The sequence below is a fragment of the Eschrichtius robustus genome, chromosome 18, assembly GCF_028021215.1.
Source record: "Eschrichtius robustus isolate mEscRob2 chromosome 18, mEscRob2.pri, whole genome shotgun sequence".
Taxonomy (NCBI): Eukaryota; Metazoa; Chordata; class Mammalia; order Artiodactyla; family Eschrichtiidae; genus Eschrichtius; species Eschrichtius robustus.
Window position 1 is genome coordinate 25,731,961 of NC_090841.1, and position 23,302 is coordinate 25,755,262.

Consider the following 23,302-nt stretch of genomic DNA (forward strand, 5'->3'; position numbering starts at 1 on the left):
TTTAGACTTTGATTAACACTTAGAAGCTTACAAATTAGGGACAATTCCCAGTTATTTGAGAAAATATTACTGTTGGACTTCCCTGGTGGCACAGTGGTTAAGAATCCGCCTGCCAGTGCAGGGGACACAGTTTCGAGCCCTGGTCCTGGAAGATCCCACATGCCGCCTTGAGCAACTAAGCCCATGTACCACAACTACTGAGCCTGCGCTTTAGAGCCCGCGAGTCACAACTACTGAGCCCACGTGCCACAACTACTGAAGGCCGCGCACCTAGAGCCTGTGCTCCACAGCAAGAGAAGCCACCGCAATGAGAAGCCCACGCACACCACAACGAAGAGTAGCCCCTGCTCGCCACAACTAGAGAAAGCCCTCGCGCAGCAATGAAGACCCGACACAGCCAAAAATAAATTAAATAAAATAAATTTATAAAACAGAAAAAAGAAATGCAGAGTATCAGGCCCCAGCCTGGACCTACTGAATCAGAAATTGCTTTTTAACAAGATCCTTAAGTTATTTATATGCCCATTAACGTTGGAGAAGCCCTGTTCTCCGTAACCTGCAAGCTGGTCCCAAAAGTATATCTCATAAAATTATAAAAGGATATTTTTAAATCCTTTTGAGGAAAAAAAAAAGAGAATTTATTTTTGAATTATAAAAGTCACAAGCTCATTATATGAAGATTGGAAAATACAGGAATTTAAGGAAAATAATATCAACCGTAATTCCACAACACAAAAATAACCATGACTATTAATATTTTTGTTTTTTCCTACATACTTTTCTTTGCATATATATATATATATATATATATATATAATATACATGCATATACATTGAGAGAGTACTATATGCACATGCTTTTATATCATACTTTTATCACTTAACATTTTATAGTAAGCAATCAACTTTTGTTCAATACATTTTTATTGAACACCAGCTAGGTATCAGGCACTGTGCTAGAAGCTGAAGTTACATAAGGGCTCTTATCCCCATGAACCTTACTTTCTAGCAGAGCAAGCAGATAATTCAAAGAGATAAGCAATACATTTGTAAATAGTGATAAGTACGAAGGAAGTAAAACAGAGTAATAAGCTACAGAGAGACACAATGCTTTTTTTCTTTTTTAATAACTTATGCTCATGATCTGGCCCTCTTCAGTTCCTTTAAGATTGACAGTATAATTTCTAGTCTTACAAAAAACTGTGATATTCTCTACACTTAGTATTTGGATAAACTGAGAGTTACATGTTTTACTTAATTGAATTACATAACACTGGAAATTTAACAGCTTCCCTTAAACTTTTATTTATTTATTTATTTATTTATTTATTTATTTATTTATTTATTTATTTATTTATTTATTTATTTATTTTTGGCTGTGTTGGGTCTTCGTTGCTGCACGCAGGCTTTCTCTAGTTGTGGCGAGCAGGGGCTGCTCTTCATTGTGATGCATGGGCTTCTCACTGCAGTGGCTTCTCTTGTTGCTGGGCACAGGCTCTAGGCACGTGGGCATCAGTAGTCGTAGCACGCGGGCTCAGTAGTTGTGGCTCGCGAGCTCTAGAACGCAGGCTCAGTAGTTGTGGCGCACGGGCTTAGCTGCTCTGCGGCATGTGGGATCTTCCCGGAGCAGGGCTTGAACCTGTGTCCCCTGCATTGGCAGGCGGATTCTTAACCACTGTGCCACCAGGGAAGCCCCTCCCTTGAACTTTTAGATGGGTGTGCAGTGTGTGAGAGATAGTTCTTCATGGTCCGTGAATCAGTCACTCCAACTTCGGCTAGCTCTAAGCATGCTGTGATCTATTTTACAAAGTCTAAGGGTTTCTCCTCTCTTTAATTGCAAGGTCTGTCCTGTGAAATGTAGCGCGCTCTATGCATATGTTCTTCTAACGAATTTAAACCCAGATTCCTCCTCTCAGGGAGTCTTACCTTCATAGGTCTTGTTGGAAGTGTTGTCATTTCTGCAGCAAAGAATCTTGCTTCACTTATAGTATATTTGCATCCTACGGCTCCATCTATTTGCTCGTTATTCTTATGCTCTACTGTAGTGTAATTTTTTTTAGTCCATTTAAATAATAATTGGGAATTTTAGTTCAAATTAAAAGTCAATTGCCTATGCTGCCAATGGAAATAATTCAATAGAATGATACCTGCTATGCTCAGCCAAGATCATACGTTTGTCCTCCAGATATGACAACCAGGTCACAATTAACCCCTCTGCCTGTTACCTTGGCAAGTTTCTTTTGCCATCAACTATAAGATATATTCTGTTTTCAGACCCACCAAAATATGGGGAGGGGAGTAGACTTATTAGTTAGAATTTTAGCATTTTATATTTCCTCTACGGTGAGATGGCGGGGGCTTAAATTTATTTTTACTACAGTTGGAATCTGGAATCTGCATTAAAAATCACAATAAATCACTTAATCTGTGGCTATTGCGATGGTTCTTTACAGGGTGAAAGCATCACTGGTTAATAAAACCATGTAGCAACTAATGGAATTGGGTAGGGAGTCCTCAGGTCAAGGTCATTGACCTGACAAGGTCATTGCCTTGTCAGTGTATTGATGAAACTTTGAAAATCAGTGCTTAGTGGTAACAGTGACACTGCTGTTACACAGCATGTCATGTAACTGTGTTCCAGTTCTAATCCCGTATTCCTCTTAAACCCAGCTTTAGAATCCAACTTCCAAGGCACTACTGCTGACTACTGCTCTCACATTCTCTTGAACTTTCTGCAGTTCTTATTTTCCAGTCTAGACTAGTCAGTGAGAGTCTGTTCTCATCTATGAAAGGCATTAGAAGCAGTGCTCTGCAGCTTGGTACCTCCAAGAGTTATAGATTCTCCAGATTGAAAGGTACCTAAATGGTCATCCACAGCTGTGTTTCCCAGCAGAGAGTATCCTGGAGGCCTGAGGAATTATCCACTCCAGACGTCAGGAATGATGCAGAAGAGGAGATGGGGGCCAGGTCCCAATCATGTTGCAGGGGAGGGGGCCTGAGAAGGAAAGCACTGAGTGACGGAGCTTGTCTGTGTTATCCGTAGCTCAGTGGGAAAGGATTCTAGGAGACTCTGCCCACCCCTTCCTCCCGTCGCCTGTAGCTGTCTATCTCATAAAGCTACATGAGCTCATTGAGCTATGCTCCAATGAGTCCCATTGTCCTATAAGATCATGGGGCTCTTACCAAGATTACACATCAGGAAAGAACATATTTCCAAGGGGCACATACCTGGTAGTTCCTGAAATTAACTACTCACCAAATTTAATATCTTTATGCCGGTACCTTAGGAGTTTCTCTCTCTTTATCTCATGTACCCGTGAATATATATCTGTATTCAAATGTGGTATTTTGCACCTGTTTGCAGCAAGGGTATCAGGAACAGGAAAACAATACATAGAGTACTACCCAGAGTTATACCGTGTGGAGCTTCTTTGTGTAGTGGTTGATCTGCCCCTAAAATAGACACTGGCTGCCTAAAGCTTGACTTTTTCAATGACAGTGCTGTCACACAGCCACCTCCAATGAAACCGTGATGAAAGTGTGCTTAAAGTAATGTGGACTTAATTGTCCATAATGTGTCTCATCATCAACATCATCGTCACCATACCAGCTAACACAGATTGCCAGGCTCTTTCTCAGCTAATTCCATGTAGTATCTCATTTAACGCAGACAGGTTCAATAACTTGCTGGAGGTCAGATACCTGATCATGGTGAAGGAAGGACTGGAGCCAGGCTGTCTGACTCCAGAGCACATGATCTTAACTACAGCTCTAGTTTGCGTGCGTAAAAGTATTTTAGCTTTTCTTCCCACTTCTTACTGTAAATATCAGCAGTGATAAACCTATACATGGATTGGGATATTGTAAGTCTTTATCATTTAACTATCATCTTAGTCCGCTTGGCATAGTTTTAAGTATTATGTGCGAATATCTTTAGAAAAGTAATTCAGGAGATTTCTGAATACAGTTGATCAGAGCGGCAGTAGGGTACAGAATGTTCACGTACTATTGTTCTCAGCTGTTCCCATTTGCACTGTAAGTCACAGAGAACCGGCATAACAACTTCTCCGAAAGGAAGAGTCTGAAGATCACGTTTTCTCTGTGCTTGCAGACAGTGTTAACAAGTTCAAGCTGATTATTGTGTTACCTAATAAATTCTCTAGGAGTACCGTGACAGAAAATCCATAAGAAACACATCACCATTACATTTCCAGTTATTGCATGTTTCTCCAGATGTCCATTTGCATACCATTTTCCTGTTCATGTGTGTTGTGAGTTCATTTCATCATTCCATATGTTAAAGCACTTACAATGAACGAAATCTACACAAAAGGCATTTCTTTGTCAGCAGAGCAGACACCGGTCCATTTGTGAAACTGTGTCCATGCAGAACCATCACATATTGAAAAGATCCCTGGTGTGTTTCCTGTTACTCGTGCATGAAATGTGTCAGGGACCCTGCAGAACTAATTAAAGTAAGGATTTGTATGTATGTCATTGTAGGCTAAAGGTAAAGAAAGACAGTGGCTACGACACCAAGCTACTGGGGAACTAGATGATGCCAAGATCATTGATGGGCTGACTGGAGAAAAAGCCATCTACAAACGCCGGGGTGAGCTGGAGCCACAAGTAAGTACCGGTGCGCTAGGAGCCTCAGATCTGCAGTTTGGTCTTCTTTACAGGCAGATGCTTCCTTGAGTTGCTGTCTTTGTCAAAACACCATAAACCCTGAATATAGCAATCAAGGAAAGCATTACACTTTTTAAAATTAGAAAAAAACAGAAATATTATACTGTTTATTATATGAGTCAAGATCCCAGCATGAGTCAAGAAACACCAGGCACACTCAAACTGAGCAATTTAAGGAACAGTTAATATTTACAAAAGTTAAGGGTGGCGTTTAGGAAATCCAAAAAGAGATGGTGTGGTCTCCCAACGGCAAGGATCTGACCCATCCCTCGGTCTAAAAGGGCAGAGGAGAGAGCACTTACTGGAACCTGGAAAAGGTGATTTATGGAGAGGGCTGCCCACCAGGGGCTGTGGCCTTCAGCAGAAGGAGAACCCACCCACGGGCCACAGCAGAGAAGGGGCTGAGGGAGTAAATATTTCACCCTCACCCTCTGATCTCCTGCCAGCGCCTTCCATCAGCAGAACCCACCGGAACCCAGCAGCCAGGAGAGAGGCCAGTGCCATTTGGAAAACAGATCAGCTCCCGGAACACAGGGCAGGGTGCCCTGGAGGGGGCACTGAAGACACTTGGCGCCACTGAATCCCAGAGGGTGATGCAAATGAAAGCACGAGAGCAATCTTGGTGGTTTTCCGCTGTTCTGTTCCTTTAAAGATCTGTGTCTATGTTATAACCAAAGAAATTTTTAGAAAATAAGGAATTCTCCCTTAAATAACTCTAATTGTAGTGTGTAAAGTTTTCGACAGCCATAATATTAAAATATTTGCAATAATACAATGACCAAAAAATGGCAATAAGTTGAGTCTCTTAGAGGGTTCTGTGACTTCCAGTATCTCCAAGTAACCAGAATTGCTGAGTAGCCACTGAGAGCTGGGGGTGTGGTGACAGGTAGGGGGAAGGGAGCCACTTACTCCATCTAAATGTTGATTCAGAGAGGTTCCTTTAGTCACTGGCAGAGTTCTTCCTTCTGTGTCCTTGGTGTGCGTCAACAACTGCTTTCTTTACTGACTCCCTGTGGTCCACAAATGTGTTTAGATTCATCTGAAATTGTGAGTCGCCATGGAAGCGGATGAGGCACTATTCTTAATTCTGGCAGACTCAACAAGCTTTTAAGAAATATATTGAGTTTGTCTCCAACCATTACACTCCAATACCCACAGTATTTTCTTGAAATGACTACCTCTGCTCATTAGTTTGCATACATGTCAGCGAGTGTATAGTAACAGAATAATCTGGAATTTTTCTTCTTTCTTCCTGTAAGTAAAAACTGACAAGCATACTTCTGTTTTTCATTCTGCAAATTGGCAGGCCTGGGTTCAAAATCAAACTGAAACTCACAAGAGTTTCACATTTTAATTGACAGTTGTTGCTAAACTGCGGTTCGATGCCGCTTTCATGCCGTTAACTGCCAGGAAAAGTAAAGAGTAGTAGTAATTCAGTAAGTGGAAGGAGGAGAAAACTGAAAGCTTCCTAAAGACAAAAGGCACGGAAGAGATATTTTCCTTTACTTCTTTGCTGGAACCCCCTGCCCCTCACATCACCTGGTTTTAGGAATCTGACATTTCTTGCAGGCTGTGTGGAAATGAGTTTTAGGTCCCTACACAACAGGTACTGGTAAAATTGCTGTGGGCTTCCAAAGGAGCTCCATCTTGCTAGAGAAACTGACGTGAAAATGAAATGCTGGGACTTATATTCTTCCAGATGATTGTTTTTAAGACGACATCAGCCTCACTAGGGGAGTCTTACTAGACTAGGTTTGTCCTTGAAAGGACCGTATTCCAAAGGAAAATCTTTCCCATGTGGCCCCAACTACCAGCACAAGTCTAAAGCTCCATTTGCTGAAATGTCATCCATAGGTGCCTCCCCACCTGCCAGGACAGCCTTGTGCCGGGCCCAGCCTACAGCTGATTTGCGGGCCTGGCGGCTGGCACCCTGGGACCTACATGCGGGCCCCAGAACAGCAGCCAGTGACAGTGTTCTGGTTCACGAGGCTTTTCTGTTGTCTCTCCCTCAGCTGGGCAGCCCCCAACAGAAACCCAAGCGCCTGCGCCTGGTGGTGGACGTGTCTGGCAGCATGTACCGCTTTAATGGGGTGGATGGCCGGCTTGAGCGCTCGATGGAAGCCGTGTGTATGGTCATGGAGGCCTTTGAGAACTATGAGGAGAAGTTCAAGGTAATGGCGCGAACTGAGGAGGATGAGAGGCCTCCCCAGACCCCGTCTCTGCTCAGGAGTCAGCCCCGAGTTAGGGCGTGAGGCTGGCTAGGGGATGTTCACCCAGAGTGGACGAGAATCTGCGTCTTCTCGTCAACTCATCTGTCAGTGTAGAGAAAGTGAACCTTTTGTTTCATCTGCTCTAATAATCAAAACATGATAAGACCATAATTTAAAGACCAGTTGCTACAGAAGAAAGCACTGCACTTTACAAGTTGTGTGATATTGTCCATGAGGACAGGGCAAGGGGGGGAGCGGAAACAGACATATAGAAGCACCACAAGTCTCTCCCCAGACTTCTCAAGGCCACCATCCCCATCCCAATACCCCACCCCCCCCACCCACCCATTCTTGCTCCATCACCAGCCAGGCAGCCTCTCAAGGTTCCCAGCATTGCCTTGCCTTCGCGCATGAGCGAGCGCTACACAGTAACAGGCGTGTCCCCAGATGACAGTGAAGGTTGTTACCCTGGGAGAAATGCAGCTTCTCATTTAAACAGTTTCCATTCTGTTATTGCCAAGTTTGCTCTGGGCAAGCAAAGGAGTCATATAATACCTCCTCCTTCGGAGACCTGAGCATTGAGGAGGGATCCCCTGCCGCCATGTTACTGCCCGAGATGAGCCCATCAGTCTGCTCTTAATCAGCCACGGGGGCACCCGCACTCCTGGCTCTGACCAGAACAAATAACCTGAACACTGTGCTGGGTAATTATTATCAGAAATTCAGTTGAGAGGAGTGGTATATGTGCAGACATAGGTAACGGGTACTCAGTCTATCCACAGATATTCTCAACTGTGTTAGGGATCAAACAGGTCCTTCAGAAATAGTCCATCTTAGATGATGCTTTAGCTTGACATCCTGCCCACACCTCGGGATTGCCGTACTGAGCCGTGTCCGTGTGCCGTGATGGATACAGGAAGAAACAGCCTGAAACCCATCCCTTCATTGACTTTAGGCCCACTTTTGTGGCTCCGAGGCTCCCAGAGTCCCTTGTGTGAAGCTCTACGTGAGAGATTCCTTTTAGAATGAAGGGGTAGGGCAAAGGCAGCTTGAGTCAATGAGCACTGTGGTTGCCAGGCTCTGCCTAAGTACAGGATACAAAGACGAGTAGGACGTGGACTTTCACCGTGGGAAGCAGCTCTGTTTCCCTGAAGAGCTGGAATGTGCTTCCCCTTGTGATCAGTGAAAACCATGGAGCTGTTCCAGACTCCGTCTTGGTTTTAGCTGCCAGGAAGCTCCGAGCTAAAATTCAAGACCGGCCAAGCCAACTCTGTTATGTCTTACGGCTCTCAGGCTAGTGTTCAGCGTTTTCCTTCCCTTGACCCTCCCGGCCTTCAGATAAGTTTTTCTTGATTTTGTTTTTTTATTTTTTTATGTTTTTTAAAAATTTTTTATTGAAGTATAGTTGATTTACAATATCATGTTAGTTTCAGGTATACAGCAAAGTGATTCAGTTGTGTATATATATATGCACACACACACATATATATATTCTTTTTCATATTCTTTTCCATTATAGGTTATTAAATGATATTGAGTATAGTTCCTTGTGCTACACAGTAGGTCCTTGTTGGTTATCTATTTTATATATAGTAGTGTGTATATGTTACCCATCCTTCTAATTCATCCCTCTCCCCACCCCCCCTTTCCCCTTTGATAACCATAAGTTTGTTTTCTATGTGTGTAAGTCTCTTTCTGTTTTGGAAATAAGTTCATTTGTTTTTTTGTGTTTTTTTTTAGATTCCACATATAAGTGATACCATATAATATTTGTCTTTCTCTTTCTGACTGACTTCACTTAGTATGATAATCTCTAGGTCCATCCATGTTGCTGCAAATGGCATTAATTCATTCTTTTTATAACTGAGTAATATTCCATTGTATATGTACTTTTTATTTTTTATGGGCTTAATATTTTTTAATGTTTTACATCCTCTCTAGTATAAGGTGGAGTATAATTCTTAAATCACTTGGACCACTGATCACCAGTGAATGGTTAGACATGCATTGCATCAGCATAAATCCCACCTATGTTTTAAAACCTTGGGTTCTGCCAATAGTTGGATCAGCCCATTCACCTCTCTTGTGGATCCTGAAGGCCAGAGTACCTCAGCTCCCTTTGAGTTACATGAAGAGTTTAACCCCTTATAGACCACAGCAAACATACCACTATTAAAATTGGCATATTCATAGTTATCTAGAAAAAAATTTAGTTAGAAAGGATTTCTATATCTCTGAAAGCAGAATTGCTCTGTTATGTGAAGCTACTTCTTCCAGGTTTTTAGAAAGATTCAGTAGAAGTTCACCAAGAAATTGATTGACAGAACTCCCCAGGACTGGGTCAAGGATGAGACAGAAGGCCGGAAGTGGCAAAGCTAACAGGGGGTGTGTTGCATGTTCCACTGCATCTCACACTCAGGGTGTATGGAGAGACTCATATTTGTCCACTTCTCACCATTAGAAGTCTGTAATCTGGAAGAACAATTAGTAAAACCGGACATGTTGCATAAAAAAGAAATAATGTCAAGGAAATAGCATTTCACAAATTGTTATTTTGTTTTGTTTTGTTTCTAATTGACAATTAGAAACCAAACTGTTCCCATATGACCTACTGAATTTCAACTAAATTCAACCAAATTACAAACATAGAGCACTTGCTAAGAGCAGAGTACTCTGCTAGGTACAGAGTTCCCTGCCATCCTTGAGCTTGTAGCCTTGTGACGGAGACCTATAAAAACTAATTCTGGGGACTTCCCTGGCAGTCCAGTGGTTAAGACTTCGCCTTCCAATGCAGGGGGTGCGGGTTCGTTCCCTGGTGGGCGAGCTAAGGTCCCACATGCCTCCCTGCCAAAAAAACAAAAACATAAAACAGAAACAATGTTGCAACAAATTCAGAAAAGGCTTCAGAAAAAAACAAAAAACGAATTCTGATAGAACACTCAATGAGAGGCACTCAGTACAAAAGGCACAGGAAAGCATGCCTTTCCAGACACTCCCCTTCGGGGCACCATCCTCAAAGCAGTATTTTGCTGACAGTCTCTTCAATTGCCACAACACTGTAAAGAATTTCCTCGGTTCTCATCTGTAAAACCACAGAAATATTGAGAAGATACCATACTAATATATGACTTTTAAAAAAATTTTTTATTGAAGTATAGTTGATTTACTGACAAATCCAGGGGAAATTATAGTAAGACACCACGATAAAATGAACTTTTTTCAAGGCTTGAAGAAGCTTCGTCATGTTTTATGCTATTTGATTTTTAACAGGAAGTACTTTAACGGTTTGGGTTTTGTGCATTTTCGTATACTTATAAACATACCCCCTCACATTTACTACATAAGTCCCTTCAGAACTTTTTTTAAGAGCATAGAAAGTCTGATGAAACTAGAGCATTAAAATCTTTCCAACAAAAGGAGAAAACTCTGAAGATTTCACAAAACAAGCTCTTTGAGGAAAAGTGGTACTTAGATGGGTATCTGGAGGGATGGGAAAGGGCAGACAGGACGGGAGAGGACTGCAAATTCCTCATTACGACCACGGCCTTTAGAGCTGAGCTCACCTCGCAGGTCATTCCCTCCAGTTTCCTCATTCCTCAGACAGGAAACTGAGACCCAGAAACATTAAGGGCTTTGCCCAAAGTCAGAAGGCTAGTTGGAGACAGAAGAGGATAGAGCCCAGGTCTCTTCTCCTTTTTTTCCCTTTTTTGTTTCGTTTTTAAACATTCCCCTTTATTTCCAATTTTTTTTTATTTTGAAAAACTTTTAATCTACAAAAAAGTTGAAAAAACTGTAAAATGAACACCCATATGCCTTTACTTAGATTCACCAAGTGATCATTTTCTCCCGTTGTTTGCTTTATGTTTCTGTCTAAGTACACAGTCTTTTTCTTCTCTCTGATCCATTTGAAAGTAAGTTATAACTATCATAATACTTTACCTCTAAATACTTCATTATGCTTCTGCCAAGAGTAAGGACATTCCCTAAATGATCTCAATACCATTATCACGTCTAAGAAAATCATCAATAATTTTATAATATCTTATAATATCCAATCCATGTTCACTTTTCCCGACTATTCCAATGGTTGCCATCCTGGGCTATAGAATATAAACCATCCCAATAGTGTCTAATTACTTTTCCCCCTACAATCTGGGATCCAGTCAAGGTCCTCACCTTATTTTTGGTTACAATGTCTTGTTAGCCTCTTTTAACCTGTAGCAGCCGCCTTTCCTACCACTACCATTCTACTTTTCACGATGGTCACTCTCTTGAGGGTCTAGATCATTTGCCTTGTAGAATATCCCTCATCCTGGATTTGTCTAGCTGTTTTCTCATGGTGCCATTTACCTTGTCTCTATATTTCCAGAACTCCTAACAGGCTTTCCCTCATAGCAGCTACCCTGGAGACTTTGTAAAGTCTTCCCACCATCCCTGCCAACATAACTAAGATTTTGAGTGGCCACAGGCTATCCAGGCTGTGCTGGGGCTCGCCAGGCCTCCTTTGTATAGGGTGAGCAGGTGGTGGGATGGAACCTACTTGCATTCTGCGAGAACTTTTCCTGTTTATAATGAAGTATTTTGAGGTATAAGTAATGGGTACACATAATGCAAAGTGTAAAAGGCACAAAAGGAGTCAGAGTGAAGAGTCAGCCCCCGCTTCCCCCTCTCAGTTCCCAGTTACCCTCCCTGCTGGTGACCACTGTTGATAGACTTTCTTGGTGTCTTCTCAGAGACATGTGATGCATACACATCAAGTGACAGAGTACCGTTCACTCTGTTCTGTGTCTTTACACTATACAATCTTACCCAACTCGTTTCATCTCTCTGTACTTCAATTTTCTCATTTTTGAAGGAAGCGTAAGGACAAGGAGTAACTAGTGAAAATACGTCATTTACTCAGCAAATATAAAATGAGGCATGAGCAAATGACAGTTTTAGGAGCTCCTAGTGAAAAATGTATATTCCATAGCCCAGGATGGCATCACATGGGGTGTCACATGTTAGGAATTCAGCAGTGTATGCTGAGACTCCCCACTCCCCAGTTCCAGAAAGTTCTTCATGTTGTCTTCCTGTAGTTATCCCTCCGTTGTAAAGCTGTCTAGTCTGTATTTGCTTTGAAACAGTCAGAAGCCACTGGCCTGGCCTGCAGATCTGGACTCTTCCCCTCAGCCTCTCTCTTGGCATCTGCTTTGTGTTCTCTTTGGCTTGGGCTCAGCTCCTGGGCTCTGGGACATTAGAGTCCAAGTCCAGGAGGCTCATTTGGAGGAAGCCTCCACTTTTATTCCACCTTAGCATGACCCATGTGCAAGAATTACTGAGAAGGAAAGGACCCTTGAGCAAGAATGACTGAGAAGGAAAGGTAATTCAATGGCAGAACACATTTCAAAGGCATCTGGAGTTTTTTAAGTTTCTCATAATTGTTCTACCCACTGAATTCAATTATTCTCAAGAACATTTACAGTAGGCTTAAGACAGGAGCAACATTATTTGCTAATAATCAGCATAAAGTCCTCTAATCTTATGATCTGCAGAATTTTTGATGGTCACATAGCACTTAAATGCTGGTATGAAAAGTGGAACGGTAACGGTTACGGGAACCATGTCATTTAAGTCAGGAAGCATTTTTTTCCTTTACCTTCATTCCAGTTTGTTCCTCTTGATGTCTCCAAGCCCCTGGGAATGTTTTCACTGTAACCTTAAAGTAGACCTCTTGTGCAAAAGCTCTTAATACCTTATTTTTTTTTCTTCAGAGTATTTAATAACACCAAAAGTTAGGTGTTTCTTCACTGAGCATTCAAATAGTGACACTGGAAAATAGATTTATTGAGTTATTGAGAAATTGGACTTTGAAAAAAAACTTCAAATGTATTATTTCTATGGAGACATATAAACCACTTCTAAGGTCATGGTTTCCTAACAGAATTTTTTTTTTTTCTTTTTTTTCGGCTGTGTGGCTTGCGGGATCTTAGTTCCCCAACCAGGGATTGAACCCCGGCCCGCCCTCGGCAGTGAAAGCGCCGAGTCCTAACCACTGGACCACCAGGGAATTCCCCCAACAGAGTAAAAGGATCCCTTGAAGGATGTTGGAGGGCAGAGGTGTGTGGGCAGCACTTTTTACCCCTTCCCCCTACATCCCCAATTCAACCAAAATAATTCCACTTATATTGATATTGCATGACATTTCACAATCTGGACTTTTGTGCAATATTTCCTTTGGAGAAAGAGTTCCACTGCTTAAAAAAAATTTAGAGTTAGAAAACTGCTATTCTAGGACCAATACTGGATTGTTATTTCTTACAGACTCTGGGGGCTTTGTTTTTGGAAAAGCCTTCATCAATCCTCACTTAGATTTGGATGATTCACTCCCTTGACAGAAGAAAACAAGGCACAGGTGTTCCTACAATTAAGTGAAGCAGACTTTTTCGTTCCATTTCTTGGATGTGCCTGTTGAATTTTCATAGAGCCTTGGGAGCAGAAATGATCTTGGAAATTATTTTCACCAACCTCTTTGTTTTAGGATGAGGAAATCAAGATGCAGATCCCAAGGTCACTCAGCTAAACTGTAAACAGCCAGAATGTCTGACTCCCATTTCAGGGCCTTTCCTTTGTTCACGTTTTATCCCTTGTTCTTGCAGCCATCTTATTTCTGCCCAATCTGTATATTTACAAAGCTGTAATTTAGGAGTAAATAGACCATTTACGTAAAGTATTCTGTCTTCTCCTCCCCTTAGCACTCCATCATCCAAAAGAGGTATACTAGACATACTTTTCTCAAAGATATCTTGGTCAGAAAGATGTGGAAAGATGTGACTCACAAACCAGCACCTGCTGGGAAAAATTCCTTCTATCAAAAATGTAGTTCAGCATCTGTAATTCACCTTTCCCCAATATCTCAGGCATGTTTCAAATGTTTAGAAATGGAAATCAATCATCTTATCAGGCTTAGGCTTTGAATAAATTTTTTAATTTATTTTTTTTGGCCGTGCCGCATGGCTTGTGAGATCTAAGTTCCCCGACCAGGGATTGAACCCAGGCCCATGGCAGTGAAAGCTCTGAGTCCCAACCACTGGACCACCAGGGAATTCCCTGAATAAATTCTTATTGCTGCTTGAAGGTAGGACCAAAGAAGGGTGTACAGACTTCTCTGAATCCATTCAAAGTTAAACACGAGTTCAGAATTGACTCAGTTGTAGATGTGGAAGTATTGGCCAATCCAACTATTCAAAAAGCCTAAGTAGAGACTGGGAGAGAGCGGAGGGGCAGGGGAGTAGTTAGGGAATGGTTATTTCTCTATAGTAAAAGCATTGGACTTAGAGTCCGAGCACCTGGGTTTGAATTCCACCTCTGCCAGCACTAGATCTCTGACCTTAAGAAAGTCTGTTAATCTCCGAGCATCGATTTTTTAATTTGGGAAATGATGTTAATAACACCCACCCCAAAGGTGTGGAGAGAATCAGAACGAAATGAGATATACAGAAGCACTTTGTAAACCATAAAGGATGGTATGAATGTTGACATTATACCCACGAAATGTATTGTCCGATCCTTTCAATGACCCTGTGAGGTTAGGTGAAACAGAGATTATCCCTACGTGTCAGAGAGGTTAAGTGATTTACAAGCATACAATGTTAGAGGTCATCTAAACCAGCATTATTTATAAGGTAGAAACAAGATTTGGAGGGGTTAGGTGACTTGCCTGAGGTCGAAACCTTGTTAAAGTCAGAGCTGAGTCTAGAATCTTTGACCTTCAGAACATTGTTCTCTTTACATTAACTTCCATAAGAAGAAAGGTTAGCGAACTAGTACCGTAGATTATTGACTATACCCTAGAGTTCTGTTGGCACATCTCTTGACCTTTTAAATTATATTTACCTTCTAATCCTTTGCTGCTGGCTGTCAGCAGTGCCACCTGAGAATGGTGTGTTTGTAGGTCTAGAAGGAGATTCGAATTTCACACATCATCAGGCTTCTGAAATAGCCTCAAATGATTCTCTTACCTACTTAAAATATAGATAAGTAATAAAACATAACTTCTCCTAAAGTTAGCAAATGATTATCCTTCCCAGTAAAAATTTAAACACAAACCTTATTCATAAAAATGCTAGGAGCTCTTTGTTTGAAGCAAAGCTTTCTTTGCCATCTAAGTATTATAAATCATCCTAATCTGATGATAAATCTTTGTGTCTTGCACTGAAACTCAGCATTTGTTTTCATTTTTCATACCTTTCTCTAAACAAATGAGATTTTCAAAAGAAAATATAGCAGAAGGGCATTTAAACAAATTTCTAAATCAAAAAAAGTATTAAAATTGGTCCTCTCTAGTTGAGGCTTTTCTTTACTCCTGTGGTTTAATGTTTATGTTGGATGTTAAATGCAAGACTCCACGGAGATTTAAGGGATGCTCTGAAAAGTGCAGAAATCATGATCATAAAAATTTTGAGCTACCCAGGAAAAGTTATGATCTAAATGTCAGGTGGTTGATAACAACAGTTAGGTTCTTGTTTAGTGACCCCTATGATTCCTGCCTGGAAGCAAGCTTGAGACCCTATCAGGTCTGATTTGACAGTGGTCACGGCAGGAAGCAGACTGGGTGAATGGCAGAAGCAGACGTTAGAAATACTAACTACTAATAAGTATAGTTCATATCCTTTTTCCTTTAACCCAGGAAATTTTGAGGATTAGCTCTCTGTAAAATGTGTTGGGATCCTTGGAGAGCAGATACTAGATAATTATGACATAGAAGGATTGTTTTTCATGGAAGCTTAAAATGATCTACAGTAACACCAGGGAATGCTCCACATTTGGATGTACTTTGAATTCCTCTCAAGCAGTTTATTTACTTTGGGCACAGAAGAATCCCCAAGCCCATCTGGAAGATGAGAACCAGAGCCTGCAAACCATTTTATAAGCCCCATCCTGTCCTTTAGGTGTGTCTTCTCAGCCTTTGCAATACTAACTAGGCCCAGACAAAGGCAGATCCTTCTGCAAATTGCACTTTCCTTACTGCAAATAAAGGAAGGAAAAAAAGGAGGAAAAAAAAGGAAGGAAGAAAGGAGGGAGGAAGAAAGGAAGGTCTGCAACTCACCTATCTCATTTGCCTGAAAAAGTATAAGATGCTTTTTTTCTCCTGGGCAGATAATTAAATGGTAGATGATAGATAGATCAATCAAATGGTAGATGGGTTTGTGACTAAAATATTTCTGGAGTGTCCAATCAGTCTGTTTTTGATAAAGGGCATCCAACAATTCATTTGACTGCTATTTGTTTAATAATTAACTAGCAACATTTTTCCTTGCAGTAACCAGTTATGTCAACCCTGTAAGCAGACCACATGGTCAAATATTTATTTATATAGTGTCACCCATGGTCATCTGGTTAGTAAGAACGTTAACCATCAGTTAAAGGGAAAGAAAAAGTCTAATATGTATATATATATTTCAAGGAACTGATCTTACCCCCTTATGTGTAAGATTCCCGTTTAACAGATTACTTCACCAGCCCCCTAATGAAAGCAGCCTGCCTGGCACCTTCTCAGGAGAACTTTATTCTTGGCTTAAAATGTTCCTGCCGTGACTATTGTCAAATCAGTCTGGACAGGGCCTGACACATGTTTCCGTGGGGGAATCGTGCAGGTTTTCTCCACATCTGTGCCAGTCCTCGCACTGAGCCCGTGGTGACCTTGGTCAGGCATATACTGGAGCCAGCACTCCCGTATAGTAATCCATCGTCCAGAGCTGTGCCGCCTTTAGGTTTCAAGCTTTGCTACCTTTTCACTACGTTGACAGCAAACTGTACATAGAGTTTCTTTTCATATATGGAATTTGTTACATCCCTGGAAAGCATTCACTGCCGAGCTTTTTTAATGTATTGGTAAATTTCCCTCACAATTCTTTTGTATTTAAAAAAAAACACCCTAAAACCAGGCATAGAATAATGTCCCTGGCCCCTGCCCAAGGCCCCACTCTGGCTCTTCTCTGGCCATGCCCCTACCATCGGGGGAGGAATCTATGGGGCCAAGGGGACAAGCCCACTTAGAGCTTTTATTCTAGATCATGCTCCCAGTTCCTGGGATCCCCAACTATCCTGCTCAGGTCACCCCACATCTGCTCGTTGGGCCTCTATCTTAGGTCCATCTTTCTGGGGCAGACTGGCCAATTGTGTGAGCACCCAGAGCTGAGGATGACTGAAGGATGTGACGGCGCGTGGACATGAGGACTGGGTGTCCACACACGTACATGTGAGGCACCTCGTGGTGGGGGACAGAGCCAGCTACAGAAAGAGAAGGGCGTGGGCTGCAAGCCAGGGGCCAGGACTACCCACACAGCCATGTTCTAACACAGAGCTTCGAGAATCCAAGTATTCGAAATTTGACCCTGGCTCTCCAAGTCATTATAATGTATGTTTATCAAAGTTGGAGGACAGAACATATTTTATTTAACAATTTGTACAGCCTGATTTTAGCTTTCAAATATTTAGACATCCTATACGGGCCTTCATTTGTCCACTTACTTCTTCAGTTATACACTTGTCTCTGTCCACTCTCATTCTCACTGCCTTCCTTTTAGTCTCAGAAAAAGGAGTGTCCTCCCTCCCTCTCCAAACTTGACCCTCTGACTGTGACCCTGATCTCTTTCCCCACTGCCTCCGCTCTGCTGCCTATAAAACACAGTCACCTCTCCCCCAATACCCATCTAGCTGCTGTTCTATTTCTCTTTCTTATACCACAAACCTTTCACTGAAATTATCCCCACAAAGGTCACCATTGATTCTGGTGCCCAGAAGTCATGAGTCACCATTCTCCTTGATGGTTATGGTTAGCGTAAGTCAGCACAGTTGCACAGCTGCTTCCGAAACCCTACACACTGATTTCCAGGGCCATCCTGGTTACCTGCATCTGCCATTGCTCTTCTTCCCTCTGCCCTGTGTCTTTCTTCCACCCCAACAAGGATACTCCCCAAGGCTCGGTTGAGGGGGTCCTTTGCTCTTCTCTCTCTATGCATTTGCCCTTGACAGCTGCACCTCTCCCTCCTGGGGATGACAGCCAAGTTTCAGACGACAAGAAATAAGTTTCTTCTCTGATATCTCCCTGAACGCACGATTCCAGCGTGTCTAGAATGGAACTCATCTTCCCCAAGTAACCCAACTGCCTTCTGACTTCTTATTTTTGCATAAAAATTATTTCAGCAGAAATTTTTCTACTTTTCATTTTTCATACAACGGTTTCAGTTATGTTATGGGTTGGTTTTTTTTTCAGCTAGCTTGGGCTAACCACCATTTATCACATGAGTGCTGGGAGAAAAAAGATACATTCCAGCTTCCAAAGAGCTTATTTGTAAAAGAATGTAGCCCACATGGGAAAGGAAAGCTTCTTAATGCCCCAACTTGACTGCAAACTCTCTCAAAATACTTCAGCAATTAACAGACCAGGCCCACTCATAGATACTAAAATGCGTTAAGATGAATAAGATACAGCCTTCCCTTCAAAAACCTCACCAGTGGGCTTCCCTGGTGGCGCAGTGGTTGAGAATCTGCCTGCCAATGCAGGGGACACGGGTTCAAGACCTGGTCTGGGAGGATCCCACATGCCGCAGAGCACCTGGGCCCGTGAGCCACAATTACTGAGGCTGCGCGTCTGGAGCCTGTGCTCCGCAACAAGAGAGGCCGTGGTAGTGACAGGCCCGCGCACCGCGATGAGGAGTGGCCCCCGCTTGCCACAACTAGAGAAAGCCCTCGCACAGAAACGAAGACCCAACACAGCCATAAATAAATAAATAAATAAATAAATAAACAAACAAACAAACAAACAAACAAACCTCACCAGTTAAAAAAGAATGACATGAAAGGGAATCATTGCATTGCCCTCAACACCTTAAGTAGTGTTTTGCTCATGGTAGGTGTTCAAAAGACAGCTGTTGATTGATGGTCAGATGGTGAATAGACAGTAGTAATTCTTAAGCATTTTGACCCATAACACTCCAAGTAATCCCTAAAATATTTTGCCCCAGACTCATACCCAGAATTTTCTTTGCAGATCCCCCAGTTGCTCAGATACCCTAAGGTCTATTCCAATCTTTATATCAGCATCACAAAAATTCTTAGAGGGAGATGGGAGGACAAGAGGGAATTTGGGGGCAAACCCCATGATTGGAGAGAATCACCTTGCCCCAATTATAGTTGCCTCAGCTCCCAAACTTCTTTCCAGATTCTGTAAAAATGCTGCACCTTTCTCTCAGCTCCAGCCTTTTCTCAACAGACAGGACTTTCTCTTGTGTATTGTGAGAGAGGGAATTTAAAAGGTACTTCCTAAACTGAAAAATCTATGTTATGCACCATTAAATAGAAAAGCAAATTATAAAATCACATGGTCAACATTATCCATTAGTTAAAAATAATGTTGATGCAGACATGCATGTGTGTGAATGTGCAACCCCTCACACATATATTGAAAGGAAATTCAAGCTTAGGAACTTATACAAGGAAACATTAACAGAGGTTATCTTTGAGTAATGGGATCATGGATAATTTTTACTTTCTTTTGTTGTGTTTTTCTATAATTTCTGCAGTGACTGTTTCGCTTTTGTGTTCAGGAAAAAAGTATGTGTATTAGTTTTCTATTGCTGCGTAACAAATTACCATAAACATAGCTTCTTAAAGCAATACCTGCTTGTTAAGTCATAGTTCTGTAGTTCAGAAGTCCGGGCAGGCTCAGCTGAGTTCTCCGCTTAGGATCTCATAAGGCTGAAATCAGGATGTCAGCCAGGCTGGGCTCTCACCTGAAGGCTCTGGGGAGGAATCTCCTTCCAAGCCCATTCAGATCGTTGGCAGAATTTGGTTCTTTGCAGTTGTAGAGCTGAGGTCCCTGTTTCTGTACTGGCCCTCAGGCAGGGTTGTTCCTAGATGCGATGCTTGGGGTCTTGCTCTGTGGTCCCCACCATCTCAGCCACAGATAACTCCCACATGTCAAATCCCCCCCACACTTCAAATCTCCCTGTCTTTCCCTTCTACTAATAGCCAGAAAAAACTCTACTTTTTAAGGGCTCATGTGATTAAATTAGGCATACCCAGATAATCTGTTTTGATCAACTCAGAGCCAACTGATTAGCAACCTTAATTACATCCGCAGAATGTTACATAACATAGTCATGAGTGATATCATATTCACAGGTCCTGCCCACACTTAAGGGGAGAGGATTGTATAGGCTGTGTATACCAGGGGGCAGGAATCTTGGAGACCACCTTAGAATTCTGCCTACTACTCTGTGTGTGTGTGTGTGTGTGTGTGTGTGTGTGTGTGTGTGTGTAATTTTTTTAAAATCTCCCCTAAAAGTTAAGAACGGAATTCTTGGTAGCCCCTGAAACCCTCATCATACTTTCTACCTCCTGCTGGAAAGCAGAGATCACACAAGGACGGACCAGAAGTGAAGGAGCCTGGAATTGTTTTGCCTTGTTGATAAACACACATCCATCTCTCTGCTTTTCTCCATGGCCATATGTTGAGCAATTCTGGGCAATAACAAACCAAAGAGTTGGAGGCTTATAGGTCTAATGACAGTTCTTTAGTGGACAGAGGCTTCTAACTCTCTGATTCTCTTGCATATAGTATGACATCGCTGGACACTCTGGAGATGGCTACAACATTGCTCTAGTTCCAATTAACAAAATCCCCAAGGACAATAAGCAAAGACTAGAAATTCTCAAGGTAAGTACATTCAGTTACCTCTATATCATGAAAACTTCCACCAGATTCAGTAAAGTATCTTCTGGTCACTGAAAAGATTCACTGAAGAAGCAGCAGTTACAGGAAAGAAAAAGACTTTCTGTTTCACAAACATTTAAGCATTAAACTGAGAAAGCATTTATCATGCCTAAATTCCTTTTTTACACCATACAAAATTTAAACTTTGTTCCCTACATATTTTTAGGGTACTCAGGATTGTATCGGGATTCTATTCAGCCCCCTATATTTCAGAAGGAAAAGAATGACTCCTTCTAGAGTACTCTCTAACCCAAATTTTATGTATTTCGTAGTATTTTCTAACAATAAATTCAGTTTCACATACTTAGATCTACAATAGAAACACACTCACCATGATTCTAAAGTAAATTTCCTCCCTTGCTATTGATGTAAGTACAATGCATAGTGTTGTAATTTTGTTTATTGGAAACTCAACCCATTCCTTATTTTTCTTCTGTGTCATCTCCATTCTCCAGTGTGATACCAAGTTTCATATTTTCTTACATTTTCTCACTTTAAATGGCAGCTTGAGCCTTCAAAATCAGTGCCAAATGGGATAGTTTTGGAACATTTCCTCTTTTTAATGAAAGTCTTAACCACATTCAAATAATCACTGTGTATTGTTGTCACACTAAGGTGCAAATTAAATAGAACTCACTCAGAGTATCTGTGCTTTCTCATTGTCAATAGAAAAATCATCACGTTTGTTAAAAAAAGGAGCTTCTCATTCATGGCATTTGTACGATGTCTCTTCCCCCCAGACGATGCACGCCCACGCTCAGTTCTGCATGAGTGGGGACCACACATTAGAGGGGACAGAACACGCCATCAAGGAAATCGTCAAAGAAGAAGCTGACGAGTACTTTGTCATTGTCTTAAGTGATGCCAACCTGTCACGCTATGGAATACATCCTGCCAAGTTTGCCCAGATCCTGACAAGCAACCCTCAAGTAAATGCTTTTGCCATTTTTATTGGATCTTTAGGTGATCAAGCAGCCAGGTAAGTGTCATCCCAGGATGCAGCAGGGGGCAGGGATGGAGATACTTGAGTACCTGACACATGCCATTTCATGGGCTTCCCATCGTGAGGGGCAGTGGCGGGGGGAGGGTGGGAATGGAGGAGAAACAGAAACCAGAGTTGCTGCCCTCAAGCAGCTGAGAGTCTAGGTGAGGGGATGGGACGTTCTAGCTTATATCTGGATGAGCAATAATACTTTAAGTTATTTGTTTTTCAGTTTATATTTAAACTAACCAACAATAAAATAAATAGCAAATTGATTTGTCCACCAATAAATTAAACAGTACTTTATACATTTTGCTTTTTACATCAAGGTGCTAAGCTCAGTTCTATTCAGTTCATGCTCAAGTCATATTCAAAGTAGCAAACATCTACTATTTTCCTAGCATCAGAGATTGGGTGTCTGTGTCTCTACATTGTATGTAGACAGGCACACACATATATGTAAATAATACCTAATATGTGTGTCTACATATTTATAGACATAGATAGATCATCTTCTTTCTTATATTTCTCCTTCATGTATGTCTGTAATTATAGTAAGATGCTGCACTGAATATACTGAATATTCAGTAGAGAAATTTATGGTCAGATAATAAATACCATTGTGGATCATCTGAAAGGAGAGATCTGGAAACACTTTTATTTCTTAAACACACTAACATTTATCTTTTTGAATTATAAACAGGAAGACGCACGGTTTTTCTCTGCTTAAAGTACTTGTAAGAAGCAGAAAACGCAATTGAAAGTATATCTCCTCAAAAAAAAAAAAAACAAAATCCTGCCTCCACACGAAAGGCCACATACCCTCTTATTACTCCACCTCTTTTACCTGTCACACCCTGTGGTACAGAGTCCTACAGACTAGGAGATGTTTTAGTGTCCAAAGTGCTGACATATTTTTCTCTTCCTTTCGCCTTGCTGCAGGATTGCAGAGTACGGCTAAGAACAGACTTAATATCACGTAATTACAGTCACTTTATTACACCTGACTTTGCATTTTTCTCAGTTGTATGTGTTAGCCTCTTCGAGGACTTCCGTGTCCTCAGACGTAAACCGTGCCTTTTCCACTCAGGTTGTCTTCAGGACCAGCCCAGGATGAATCAAACGGCAAGCTCAACAAATATTGGTTGAGCTGAAATAGCTATTTTGTCTTTCTAGTGAACAGATCCTGTTTGAATGCTTAAGAAAACACAATAATACCCTTGTGGTTTCCTAGGGAAATGATCCAATATCCACTGGCAAAAGATATGTTGCAGAATTAGCTGGTCTACTGGGCATGCCAAATGTATGATACTACACAGGATGGTGGACTTTTATTAAATGTCATTCCAAAACCAAACTTTGTTGGCACGGTGAAAAGAGGCGTTCTTTTGGGTAGAACTGTGTCTTGTACTTATGTTGCCTCCAAAAATGGCCCTTTGTTCCAAATGATAAATTGACATTTTAAAAAATTATCATAAGCCTGTATAACCTCAGTGTCATCAAAACAGCAATTGCATAAGTCAGATTACATTTCACATTGTATGATGTGGGGCAAAAGAGAGAGAGAGAGAGAGAGAGAGAGAGAGAGCGTGTGAGAGAGAGGAAGAGAGAAAGAACCACTTGGGGTTTGGCTGGGCAACATTTTTCAAGACCTGTTTTCTA

General features: G+C 41.6%; 1 protein-coding gene across 3 annotated transcripts in view; it reads left to right on the plus strand.

The window, feature by feature from the left end:
• Nucleotides 1-23,302, plus strand: part of VWA8 (von Willebrand factor A domain containing 8) — a 372,416-nt gene that overhangs the window by 343,397 nt on the left and 5,717 nt on the right. For all 3 annotated transcript variants that reach the window (XM_068526337.1, XM_068526339.1, XM_068526338.1), the window contains exons 41-44: nucleotides 4,504-4,629; nucleotides 6,702-6,860; nucleotides 20,503-20,601; nucleotides 21,399-21,637. In XM_068526337.1, coding sequence (XP_068382438.1) covers nucleotides 4,504-4,629; nucleotides 6,702-6,860; nucleotides 20,503-20,601; nucleotides 21,399-21,637 — 623 coding nt within the window. The remainder of the gene's footprint in view (nucleotides 1-4,503; nucleotides 4,630-6,701; nucleotides 6,861-20,502; nucleotides 20,602-21,398; nucleotides 21,638-23,302) is intronic.